General features: G+C 45.2%; 1 protein-coding gene across 1 annotated transcript; it reads left to right on the forward strand.

Moving 5' to 3' along the window:
* The first annotated feature begins 2,384 nt into the window (after positions 1-2,384).
* NUBP1 (NUBP iron-sulfur cluster assembly factor 1, cytosolic) lies at positions 2,385-13,483 on the forward strand. The gene is made up of 11 exons (XM_080981231.1): positions 2,385-2,532; positions 2,637-2,741; positions 4,221-4,354; positions 5,783-5,851; positions 7,829-7,861; positions 8,227-8,317; positions 9,197-9,351; positions 10,652-10,762; positions 11,561-11,663; positions 12,134-12,217; positions 13,320-13,483. Exons 1-11 carry the CDS (start codon positions 2,487-2,489, stop codon positions 13,370-13,372), a joined length of 984 nt encoding a protein of 327 aa, XP_080837357.1. The 5' UTR covers positions 2,385-2,486; the 3' UTR covers positions 13,373-13,483.
* Positions 13,484-13,652: the final 169 nt, after the last annotated feature.

Raw genomic sequence — 13,652 nt, forward strand, 5'->3', positions numbered from 1 at the left:
ATACAATCAAGCTGCAAAAACACAATTAAGAGTTGGTAAATAGTGAGATTTATTGTTTAACAGAAATACCATGTGCCTCCCATCAGACTCGAGCCACATCTTCCTAAGGTTAAAGGGCAAGAGCTAATAGCAACAGCAGCTGGCTTGAAAGGGGGGTGTAAATTTAAGGGGTTGCTTTTGGAAACTGTTTTTACTAAGTTCCTTTGAAAAGGCCTTTCCTTCTAAAAATCTATCTATGTTATGTATGAAATATATTGGCTTAAATGTAATTATGCAAAGGATTTAGAAAGTAAGAAATGTTAGATTCTTATGTTAGATTCTTATTTCATTGATGGTGTGTGAGAAGGTGAACCCAAGATCTCTGTTTAAGATAAAATTAAAACCATTAGCCATCTGTTTTGGAGTGAATAGGGCAATAGGGCAATAGGGCAAAGATGATCTGATAATTAAGGTGCCTGGTCGAGGCAAATGTAAGATATATGGCTACTTGTCTGCCATTTATGGATAGAAGGAAATATAGCTCTTTGTCTCCCATAAAAGGTAATAGGAAATGGGTGTATCTTTTATGACTGGTTCTAGCAAACAGCCAATAGGAATTTCAACCAGGCTGATTGGACAGAGGCAGCCAAAGGAGGAGCAAGGGGGCTGGGCTGAGGAAATATAAGTGCTGGCCATCAGGGCTGGAGTGGGCAGAGCTTTGGTATCCATATACCACTGTGTCTCTCATTTATTTGTCTGACAAATAAATTATTATTTTAATTTCTCTATTGCTGCGTTGAATATTTCATTCCAGCTAAGCGTTAACCACAAGCAGGGTGCTACAATACCATCATATTTATTAAAAAACAGACAAACCCTGAAACCCCACACTCGAAACAGAAACATCCACTCCGTGTTTATTTATTTGATTTGACCTTTTATCACAAAGCCACACAATAAAACGCACCAAAAGAAACTGCTATGAATGTAAAGCAAAACACAAAAAAACAACAAAAAACCAGGATGAAAGCGATGGAAAACAATTCCACATATAATGGCAGTTGAAACTATAGAAAATATAAAGGTATCAGTTTGAGAGACCTGTTGAAAGAGGAAGACCAGAGGACCCCAAGTGGTCATAGGCCAGCATCATTACTAAAAGCAGTGCTTTTTTCTGGGGGGGACGCATACCCCTAAACATTTTGTGAATCTCTATACTTTTGTCCATTTACTCTATTTATTTCCCCCAATTTGAACTATAAAGTGGTGGTTTTCTTGAGTCAAAATGAGAGTACCCCTAAACATTATTATTTTAGAAAAAAAAGCGCTGACTAAAAGTGTGAGTGAGAAAGTCCCTCCTGGTCCAAACTTCCCTCTTATGTGTTAAATATTAACTAATACTTAAAATCAGAAGGTGGCTGCCCCATACCTCGCCTGCAGATTTCTGGTAAAAAGAGAAGAGGCTTTCCTCTCTCCTTGCCACCCCATAAGTTGTTGGCAAGCTTATCATAGTGACATTTGAATCTGGGGCTATTTGCCCACTCTCCAGCTGCCATCCTGCCCTATGAATGCCATTACTTGGGAGCAAGTTCATTCAATGGGAGTCCCCTTGAACTACACAGAAGTCACTGTTTTGTTCTGATTATGGAGAAATAGAGCTGGATGTCATTGGCAAATTGGGGGCACCTCAATGCCCCCAATGGCTGCTTCCAATGGCTTTGTGCAGAAGATATTAGACGGCACTGGGGATAAGAGGGTCTTTGGATGGTTTTGTGTGCTTTTTAATATTGCTTTTTAACATTAATAATACTTTCAGTCATTGCAACCTAGGGGACCTCAGGGGTACAAGGCAGACAATACACTCCAATCATGAGTTATTTTAATTGTACTAGGGGAGAAATGGGCAGATCTTTTTGTTTTGCAGCAATATTCCTGAAATTTTAATAAAAGGTTTCAGTAAATTTTATTTCATTGCCTTTGGTTATTTTCACGTATGTGTGTCCTTTTAATGCTAGCATGGCCCGCTGTTTTCAGCTAGAGGGAGCACTTTTTTAGGAATAACGTGTGAACGAACGCCCACGTGTCACGGGAAACACGCGGTTTTCGCCGCCCGCCCCGGACTGAAGGAGCCGCTCGAGTTCCCTCAGCGAACTCGCACAAACTCGGGGCCATCCAATCGCAAACGCCGGATCAGGCCACGTGACACTGAAACGCTTTTCGCCCAGCTCGCCTTCTTTCAATGCTATCCCTTCGCCCGACCCGCCTTCAAACATACATACGCATGCGCACCTTTGCCTCGGGCAATCGGGCGGGGCTCCGGGATGCTCCTCCTTCCTGCTTGCTCGGGCCGTAATCGGAACGAACGTCACCGGCTTAAGCTAGGGGAGGACCCATTTTCGAGCGCGCAACCGGAAGTGGGGAAAGGGGGACTCTTTTGAAGGTGGCGCCCCTCGCCGGAAGTGCCTGTATTTGTGTTTTCGCCGCGTTTCTCCTCAGCTGGTTCCGCCATGGCTGCGGCGGCAGGGCCGGCCTTGCTGGACGTGCCGCCTCAGGGTGAGGGGAAAGACAGGGGTAGGCGGTGTGTGTGGTGGGGGTGGGGGTGCTCTTCGCCGGCTTCCACTAACGCGGGACCTTCTCTTTCCTTTCGCCTCTGCCAGAATGCCCAGGCACCGGCAGCGACCAGGCGGGCAAGGCCGAGGCCTGCCAGGGGTGCCCCAACCAGGGCGTGTGCTCCTCCAGGGGGCCCGTGGGACCCGACCCAGGTAAGGATCGCATGGAACCGTGGAGTTGGGAGGGGTCCCGGGGGTCATCTAGTCTGACCCCCTTGCATCGAAGGAGCCTGGTATGTTTAGCCTGGGAAGGAGTAGGCTGAGAGGAGATAGGAGAGCCCTCTTCCAATATCTTAAGGGCTGCCCCACGGAAGACGGGGCAGGCTAGTTTTCTCCCGCTCCAGAGGGTAGGACTCGAACCCATGGCCCCAAGAAAGGAGGCTAAGGCTCAACATCTTTCTGGCAGTAACAGCTGTTTTGGCAGGGTAATGGTCTCCCTCGGGAGGTGGTGGGCTCTCCTTCCTTGGAGGGTTTTTAAAGCAGAGGTTGAATGGCTGTCGGTCATAATAATAAAAAATAATAAAATTTTATTTATATCCCGCCCTCCCTAGCTGAAGCCGGGCTCAGAGCGGCTAACAACAATAAAGTAACACAGCATTCTAAAATCAATTCGTTCTAAAATCAATTCAAAATCAAATTAATGGCAACCATTGGGCTATGAGGATTACCAAAGGAGGGGGTCAGACTGTGCTTTGGCCAAAGGCCTGGTGGAACAGCTCAGTCTTGCAGGCCCTGCGGAAAGATGTCAAGTCCTGCTTGAGGCTTTAGCTAAGATTCCTGCATTGCAGGGGGTGGGCTGGATTACCCTTGGGGGTCCCTTCTGACTACGATTCTGTGATTCTGCAGTGCAGAAATCTCAACTAAAGCATATCATCTCAAGGGGGGAGGGAGGCACTGCCAGGCTGCTTCAGTCACAGGTTTTATTCTAAATTCCTTTCCTAATAAACCTCTCTCCCGGCCCTATTTACTAAAAAACCCAAATGTTGTAACCTTTTCTCTCATAGGAGAGCCACACCATCCCTCTTGGATCATGTACTTCTTCACACAGCACTTAGTTAAGCTGTGGAACTCCCTCCCACATAGGTGATGGCCACAAACTAGAGGATTAGACAGATTCATGGAGGAGGATAAGGTTATCAGTGGGTGCTAGCTGCAGTGGCTTGGCTATGCTGTGCCTCAGGGGTTGGAAGCACAGGTGCTTCTGAACACCACTTGCTGAAGTCCACAGGAGGGCAGGGGAGAGTGCTGTTGTGCCTGAATCCTGCTTGCTAGCTTCCCATTCTGTGAGAACAGAATGCTGGACTAGATGGGCCATTGGCCTCATCCAGCAGGCTCTTAATGTTCTTATTTTGGTTTCCCTTTTCTGAACATTGTTTTCCCATTGTACAAATGTGGCAATGGGCAAAGCTTCACCTGCAGACTTTATTTGTTTCCCATGACTTGTACAGGCAGCTATTAGAGCTGTAGCATTAGGAATATCTTTTAGCAGAAATTAATCTGCAAACCTGGTTATGTAGTTGATAGAGCTCCCTAGGAACTGGGCACCTTCATGCTGCATGAGGGAACAGATTCTGTTTAGAATGGCTTCTTTCCCACGCAAATTCTGTGCTTTGCCTTTTCCCCCTGTCTAAGCTATTGAGGAAATCAAGGAGAAAATGAAAGCTGTGAAACACAAACTGCTGGTGTTGTCTGGCAAAGGAGGGGTAGGGAAGAGCACATTCAGTGCTCACTTGGCGCATGGCTTGGCTGAAGATGAAACCAAACAGGTGAGTGTGATCCTGTTTATAACTTTTGTTTGTTTTTGAAGCCCATATTATTCAATTGTAAATGGTGACAAAGAAGACAATTCATCTCTAAATATTGACATGGTTGCAATATGTGATTTAAATATAGTTACAGAAATAATGTAGCTTGGGTTTAAAATGAACAAATATTGTATTTTTCTAGGGTGAAACAATTTATTATGTTGTTTTAGAATATATTTGTTTTGTGTTGCAGAGGGCATAGTAAATGATCCTCCCAACCCCTTTTTAAAATCCTTACCTTGTGAGAGGGGTTAAGCTGAGGGGGTATTACTAGCCCCTAGTGAGCCTCACAGTTGAGTGGTGATATGGTTTGAAATCTCCCCATTCCTAGTTAATGCTTCAACCACTACTCCACCCTGGCTCTTAAATAGTTCATTTTGCTAATAGCGATAATGGATGTACCTGTAGGAACTAATGGAAAATATTCCAGAGATGAACAGTGAGCAGTTATTCATATGTTGTATTAAGAATATTGCACAAGTTTTTCCTTGCGCTATGTATGTGATATGACAGCCAAACATAACTTTGGAAAGTAGACACAGGTGTTAGGAACTTTTGGCCCTCCAGATGTTCCTGAACTACAGGATGTTCCTGAACTACAGTTCCTATCATCCCTAATCATTGGCCGTGATTGTTAGGGCTGCTGGGAGTTGTAGTTCTGCGACATCTGGAGGGCAAGAGTTTTTTCACATCTAGTCTACATTTTAGAATAAAGTTTACAGCCTTTGAATAACTACATGCATGTGTGTTTGTGCAATTTTACCCTGATGAGGAGCATATCTCTGTCTACTCACATGTACTACACTAAAATAAATAGATCAAATAAACATACTTGGGACTGGACTTCACATCTCTTCGCTGTAATTCACTTTGCTATTCCTAGTGTTTGGAATTTTTCTGTGTGTAGTGTTCCAACATGTATACCAGGGATGGGTAACCTTTAGTCCTCCAGATATTGGGCCCCCAACTCCCCATCAGCCACAGCCAGCATGACCAGTGGGGCAGGGATGATGGGAGGTGACTGAATAGCATCTGGAGAGCCACAGGTTCTCTATTCCTGATATGTAATCATGGCAAGGTCATGCATCAAGTGCCAGGCCTTATGTGGCCAGAAATGGCACCGTTCATCACAAGAGGGAAATGCCAGGAGGCTTGGAGGAATCCCTAGGTTTGCAGTACAAAAAATATTTTGGGGAGGAAAGCCTTAAAGGGGGCGGTTACCTCAAAACAGCCCAATGAGCATATTTCGTGATCACAGTGTGCTGACTTACTGCTAGGGAGAAGGGGACAAAAAATGTCAGCTCTGAAAAACCCTGGACAGACATTTTGCAAGTCCTGCTTGCTCACTTCTAACTTCCCCTTCCTCAACTTACTTCCAACTCCCTCCAGGTTGCTGTGCTGGACATTGACATCTGTGGTCCATCCATCCCTAAAATCATGGGCCTGGAGGGGGAACAGGTATGATATGACTACATAAATGGAAGAAAACATTGTGGGACCACTGCCACGTCTGATTTGCCTGGTCAGATGTTTCTTTAGGGTTTGTTAGACTTGAAGCGCATCTGCCCTGTAGCTGTCTTCAGCGATAGGTACCACTGCGGCGGGAAGGCAAACAGTGTTTCCATGCACTGGCACTCATCACATTCTGTTGCACCAGAAGCAGTTTAGTCCTGCTGACCACATGACACAGAAAGCTGTCTTTGGACAAACGCCAGCTTCCTTGGCCTGAAACAAGATGAGCGCTACTCTCCATAGTTGCCTTTGACTGGACTTCACCATCCAGGGGTCATTTACCTTACCTTTATACAAATTTTTAAGCCAAGATTTTGGCTGAATGAGCATAGGGCTCCCTTTCAGCTTTGCTTCAATTGTTCTTTCAGCAGGGAACAGCTGCTTAGACTGCACAAAACTGGTGATAAACCACTACCATTTAGGTTCTGTTAAAAAGCTCGAAAATGAAAAATGACTTGGGAGGAGTCTTGATGAGTCTCTGTGCAGGGTTTGGCTCACCAGGAGCCTTTGTTAGAAAGAAAAAATGTGGTTTATGTGGGGGAGAGTATGTGTTTGTTACTAGGGTTGTCTACACATAGTGTCTACCATGTTTATGAACAGGTGCTGCAGGTCTCTGGCTCTCTTTCTTTGTCAGGTATATTGTGTTGCAAATATCCAGGCCTGGAGCAAGCCTCAGGGAGTTTACATGTTAAGTTCTGTATTACCACCTACCTTTCCCCCCCAGTAATGTTTTAAAAATTCCCTGTCACAAATTGTGAGCAGCAGCAGGGTATTGAGGTTCTTATTAGATAACTGGTGTGCTTGTTCTATGTATACTAGCTGTTTGTGCTGTTGGGGGGACGCCAGAGGTAGAGGAGGAGGAGGACAGTTGGGGATGGGAGCCAAAAGGGATTTATTTTTATAAAAGTATTTCCAACTGGATTAATAGTGTGTTTTTTAAAAAAAAACAGCTCTGAGCTGTGTATGGAAACAATATCAAGTAAAATTAAAATTCAGCCTAAAACTAAGAAAACAATGTAAAAGCAAGTAAAACAGATTCAAGTGGGCTTACGCACATAATAAAGGGTCCAGTCTTATAGTCAGGGATAGCCTGGGCAAAAAGAGAAGTCTTTGAAGACATCTCAAGCAACTGCTTCAGGTACGGCAGAGGGAAGGGCATTCCATGGAACGGGGCAATAGCAGAGAATGCCACTAGGGGGTTCACCACCCTGTGATATTCTGTAGGATATGGTGCCGCAAACAGAATTTGCCCAGCTGATCTTACAGGTCTATACAGTAGCAGGCAATCTTTCATGTAACCTGCTAAAAGTGGTTAAGGGGGTTATATTTTAACAACATGGCCTTGAATGTAGCCCAGGAGCTGATGGGAAACCAGTGCAGTCCCCCTTCATAGCCGTGGAATACGTGTGTGTATCCACATGCTCCTTTCAGAAAAACTGATTGCAGCATTCTGCACCAGCTGCAGCTTCTGGACCAGTCCCAAGGGAAGCCCTACGTAGAGCGCTTTAGAGTACAGCCACAAGGTTCGCAATCCAGCTGTGGTAAAGCCCTCTGCAAGCAGTCTGTCCAGACCCCTGGCAAAAGCAATGTGCCCCACTCTTGGCAGCCCACTATGTGGGGAGAGGGAGGGAGTAAAAAGGGGTGGCCCCATCCATTAGTGCTATTATTTGTTTATTTGATTTCTCTACCACCCTTCGTCTGAGAATCACAGGGCAGTTTACAGTATAAAAACAGGAAAAAGAAGTGCATACAAAAATAACAAAAACAAAATAATCCCCGCACACCCTCAGTTGTTATTTTGCTAGTTTTGCCTCCACCCAACACTGTCATGCAGCCCCTAAAAGGAGATCCCTGATGGAATGCAGCCCTCGACAGAAACCTGCTCCCCAGACATACACTAACATAAAATGTTTACTTTTTCAGGTTCACCAAAGTGGTTCTGGATGGTCTCCAGTGGTGAGTTGTTTTTTAAAAAAATCATGTGAATACGCTTCCTGGTTCATGGAGGCAATGATAACAGCACCTTTCAAAAAAAAAAAAAAGAGTGTTGGGGGAGGGCAGGGGAAATATTATTGTTACACGCAGTGCCTCATCTGTGTTGGCAAGTATTTTGATGCTGAACTTCCTGAAGCTGCCTACTGGCTGGTTGTATGCCAAGTGATTTGCATCAGGCAAATTAGTCTAGGTACCAGAAAGTTCAAGTTTTCACATATCTATGCTAGAAGCGGTAAGACAACCACAGCTGCTTGTTCAGAAGCAGCAATAATTTATTTAAACTACATTGTCCGTTTTGCCAAACACGTATGTGCTTTTGTTTGTAGTATGTTGAAGAAAACTTAGGAGTCATGTCAGTGGGATTCTTACTCGGCAGCCCTGATGATGCCGTTATTTGGAGAGGACCCAAAAAAAATGGTGTGTATCTCACAATGATCAGTACCAACAAAGACTTGCCTCGTAGAATGCAAGGGACTGAAATTCAATTAGCTCAGTGGTTATTTTTTAAAGCCTTAGTTCATAACATTTTAAGTTACTTTCACTGTTTGATAGGAACTGGCAACATTTCTGGTGCTTTGCTTGAGGGGGTGGTCACACAGAAAAGAAGTAAAGAGGGATTGTGAAGCTGCAATGTAGAGTCACACTTGATAAAATCTGACTTCTGTCAGCTCGTGGTAGAGATGAGTTGGGGCTAATAGCATTGTGGCTTTAAGGGTATTTTTTATTTCTTTTAATTTATGAATAGCATATCTTGAGACAGGCTCTCAACAGAGTTCACAAGTAGCTGACACACACAAAAAGTTTTAAAACCAACCAAAGCATCTTCAAACTAGAAATCAAAGTAACTTAAGCAACTGTTGCATTATCTGTTCTACGAAGTAAAAAAACCACTAACCCTGTTTCAGAATTCAGCATTTTCTAGTCATTGGATCTTAGCTCCACTGATTACCAGCTGAGAACATGCATCATCTGCCTTCGTCTGTTTGCTTACGCACACTGCTCCAGTGCTTCTTAAATCACTCCAGAAACCGGAGGGGGGAGGAAATCAGATGTTGTTTCCAGACCACCTCAAGCATGCTTGTCAGAATTGAACTGTGTAGTTCTGAGTTCAGATCCCTCCCCCACGTATATTTTTTTGCTAGTGCATGTTACACATGCTCTTAGACCTCTAATGGAGACAGCAAACACTGCTGAGACACAATTCTCATTTGAGCCATAGAAATGGTGGCAGCTGGATACAGTTTCAGGGAGCAAAATATAAACACCCAACTTTAATCATGCGTGTTATGTTTCCAGGAATGATTAAGCAGTTTCTCCGTGATGTGGACTGGGGCGAAGTCGACTACCTTATTGTAGATACACCTCCAGGAACATCAGATGAGCACTTATCTATAGTGCAGTACCTCAGCGCAGCCAACATAGACGGGGCAGTGGTAATCACCACCCCTCAGGTAAGGTACACAACTCTAGGAGTTAAAACTCAGAGATTTAGCTGAGTAGGAGACTCACAGTGCGTCCAAACTTCCACTTGTCCTGTGCCCAGCAAGTGTGGGTCTGAGTGGTTTTCCACTTGTCCCAGGCATGGATATGAGTGGTTTTGCCTTTGCCCCAATGCTTTCCCCTGGAAAACACACTCTTTAGCGCTAAATCGGAACCAGCAGCAATCTGCAGCGATAAAGATTGGGCTTCCCCAGGGGGAAAGCAGTGGGGCAAATAGAGGTGGGGATAAGCCCTAACTAAATGACTTTTGCTCAGCTCCGCCCGTCTCATTTTCTTTTCTTTTTTGGAAGCTTCAGTAGGAGGGAATACTTTGATTTCACTGTATAAAAACTGTTTTCCTCGCCTTATGGTTCTGATTTATGGGCTACTACTAAAATGAGGCTGCATTTTCAATTGTATTTTAACCCATATTTTAACCCGTATTTTAATTAACTGTTTTTTTTCTTCTTCTTTTCCCCCCCTTTCCTATTACTTTTTATTGTAATTTTATTGGTGTTAGCCGCCCTGAGCCCAGTTCTGATCGGGGAGGATGGGCTGTAAATAAATTATTATTATTATTATTATTATTATTATTATTATTACTACTAGTAGGCCCCTAATTGGCATGTTCTAATTGAAGGATTTGGGCAGGCAACCCTGCCCTGCAGCCAGCCGGATTCTAAGTGGCTGGGCTGGAGGTAGTGGCTATTTTGGCTGCTGGGGATGGTGGCTGACCGGCTAGAGGCCACAAGCACCACCCACCCAGAAAGAGAGTAATCGACCATTCTCTGTAATCTCAAATATGGAGAATATTGGAGATGACCAATATGCTCTGTTGAATGCATCGGGGCTTGTGGGCAAACAGATTGCAGCCTGAGTTTATCCAAGGGGAGGCTGTAGGGCAGTTGTCCTCTGGGAAAGCCTCTCTACGGAGGGGAGGTGTTGTGAGCGAGGTATAACCAAGCCCCCGTGTCATTGAACCCTGTACCTGTGTCACGCCCCCCGGCTGGCCAATCCGGCTGGGGGGGGGGGTGTGGTTTTTGCTGTTCAAAACGGCCGCAGGCTCATGGGCTCCTCCTTCTTGTTCCTGGCTTTGTCATTTGGCTCCCCTTTAATTGCGCAAAAAAGGGCCTTTCAATGAACTGTACAGCATCCCTGTGAAGAAATAGGCTCTGCTGTCTCATTATAATAAACGGGGGGGGGGGGAGTATCAAACAGATCTGGGGAACCTGAATTAACATTCTGTTGGGTTACTGTTCTGTTTTTAAATAGGAAGTCGCTCTTCAGGACGTTCGGAAAGAGATAAACTTCTGCCGTAAGGTGAAGCTGCCAATCATAGGAGTAGTTGAAAATATGAGTGGCTTCATTTGCCCGAAATGTAAGGTAATATTTCTTGCATACATTTAAGCATGAGAATTATTCTTGCTCTACCGGGTCATTAAGCATCAGAAGAATGTCCCCCTTAAGCTGTTTTGATGAGATGCTACCCTGCATTTTCCCCAGCTTTATCGCGACTGTCACACAAATTATTGGTGTATTCATTCATGGTTCCTTCCACCTTCTGACAGGGTTTGGATCTGTATTTCCCAGGAGTTTTGTGGCCCCTGCTCAAGGCTCATTGAGACAAACTTGAGTTGGTCCCTAATACCAAGGATGTTTCAAAATCTGCCCCAGTTTCCGTCTGGCTGAGCACTTTGAGTGGCAGGACTGCAGCCCTATCGATATAGGAGTGGGAAGTGTTAGGAAGACAGGAAGCTGCCTTATACGAAGTCAGATCATTGGCCCGTCTAACTCAGTACAGTGGTACCTCGGGTTACATACGCTTCAGGTTACATACGCTTCAGATTACACACTCCACTAACCCAGAAATAGTGCCTCAGGTTAAGAACTTTGCTTCAGGATGAGAACAAATCATGCTCCGGTGGCGCGGCAGCAGCGGGAGGCCCATTAGCTAAAGTGGTGCTTCAGGTTAAGAACACTTTCAGGTTAAGAACGAATCTCTGGAACGAATTAAGTACTTAACCCGAGGTACCACTGTACTGAGGATTGTAATCTAGATGGAGTTCTGGACTTGAAGTGTACTAGGCATTATAAGACTCACATCTGCTGACCGCAAGCTTACAACCAATCTCTCTTTTTGTATCTGCTGGGTTCATGTTCAATGGCATCTTCATCTTACAGAACGAGTCGCAGATATTCCCCCCAACAACTGGTGGCGCAGAGGCCATGTGCCACAGTTTGAACGTGCCTCTCCTGGGCAAGGTGCCTCTGGACCCACAAATAGGTAATGCCGCACATTGAAGCACCTTCCGAGCTTGCTCACGGTCTCAGTACACTGTTTATATTCAGTGGGATTTAAGTTGCACACAAACAAACAGTGCAAATCTCTTTAATTCAGGGATAATGAACCTGTGGCCCTCCAGAAGTTATCAGGGTCCAGTTCCCATCAGGCTAAGCTAACATGGCCAGGGGTCTCAGGGAATTGTAGTTTAATGGGTCTGGCGGTAGCAGCTGGCATAGAGTCAGCAGCTGTAAATGGGGCGAGAGGCTGATGTATGCCACTTACTATCATTTAGTGGGAAAAGATCTTCCAGCTACATCTGGAGGTCTTTCAAATTTCCCATCCCTCTTGCGCTGGGTTCTTTGGAACATAAATGCAAGTGTGGGGTAGGAGAAAGACTGTATTGAGCCAAACACTGGCATCCATATTTGTGTCCTTTGACTGGGGTTTGCTTGTTTCTTCTGCCGGGCTAGGAAAAAGCTGTGACGCGGGACACTCGTTCTTGTCCGAGGTACCGAATTCTCCAGCTACGTTATCCTACAGGAATATCATCCAGAGTAAGTACAGTATCCAGGAAAGGGTCTGCAACCGAGAAACTTTTGCACTCCTCCATATTTTTAAGGTGCACCCACAAGCGACTCTTGGTAGCTCCGAATGGATGCTTTCCACGTTTACCATGTTGGCCTAGCCAGCCAAGTCCGTTACTGAAGACAGCTTGTGGCTTGTAGATGCATATGAATAGCTGGGAGCCCTAGTTCTTTTCTAACGGCATGTCCAGGATTCTGACCACATTTAACTAGAAGTGACTCATACCTAGCCTGAAAGTTGTTAAATACCTAACCGAGTAAATCACGAGTTACTAGGTGTTCAGTTCTAGATCTGATTCTTCCCCCACTGCCAGTTCCTAATTAAAATGTCCCCACTTTGAGAACTAAAGAGTCATACTTGACCTTGTGCAAAGTCATACTTCTGTTTCAAAATGAGCTGACATCAGTGGAGACAGCTCTCCCATGATGGCAGGTGACTGCTGCAGTGAACTCTGAAGCTAAGGATGGGCAGAGTGAAGGGGTACCGTATTTTTCTGTGTATTAGACAAGGTTTTTTTTTTACTGAAAAATCATGTCAAAAAACTAGGGTCATCTTATACACGGATAGTGGGGGGGGGGGAGCTGCGCACCGTCAGCCAGCTGGTTGGGCGCGCAATTCCACCTCCATGCCGCTGCAGGATGCGCACGCTCTAGGGAGCATTTCCCACAGCAGCGTGGAGGCGAAGCCGCCAGCCAGCTGGTTGGCGGCCCGCGCTCTAGGGAGCTTCCCGCCTGCAGTGGGGGGGGGGGGAGCAGCTGCCCACTTTGCCAACCCCCAGCAACAGCCCTGCAGGGGTGATGGCGCTTGTGCAATTCCCCCTTTAAAAAGCTCAACAACTTTGGGCCACCTTTCCCCCAAAATAGGGGGTGTCTTATATACGGAAAAATACGGTACATTAATCCTGGGGCCTAGGAAATTCTCCAGGGCAATCCTCTTCTGGTCAAACATGGCTTGCGGTGGAGAATGCCAGTGAATTGTGCTGCTGCATGCACAGAGAGCTTGCATTTCCAGCCTCCAGTGCAAAAACCTGAGGCAGCATTTTGATTCATCTTGCATTGTGTCTTTCTGCAGGAATCCAAGACTTCTGTAGCCACAACCACCCGCAGGAAGAAAACAGTACTTGAACAGCAAACTATGGAAGGGTCCTTAGGAAAACGTTGATCGCCTTAAGCCTCTCCGAATAGGAATATATAAAGCCTTTGTTTTGCAAGCAAATAAATTTTTTGAATAATGTCCCTCTCTGTCTCTCCTCCCTTTTGGACAGCGGCACAGTATTCCTGTTTCAGAATGTATACATTGAGCACATGTTGCAAGTCTGCTTCTGATTGCTAGATTACCCTTAAGGGCTGTTACCTTCATCAGCAAAAGTCCTTGAACGTTTATTTATTTAATAAAACCTATACA

Source organism: Podarcis pityusensis (assembly GCF_964106645.2).
Source record: "Podarcis pityusensis genome assembly, chromosome: 14".
NCBI lineage: Eukaryota > Metazoa > Chordata > Lepidosauria > Squamata > Lacertidae > Podarcis > Podarcis pityusensis.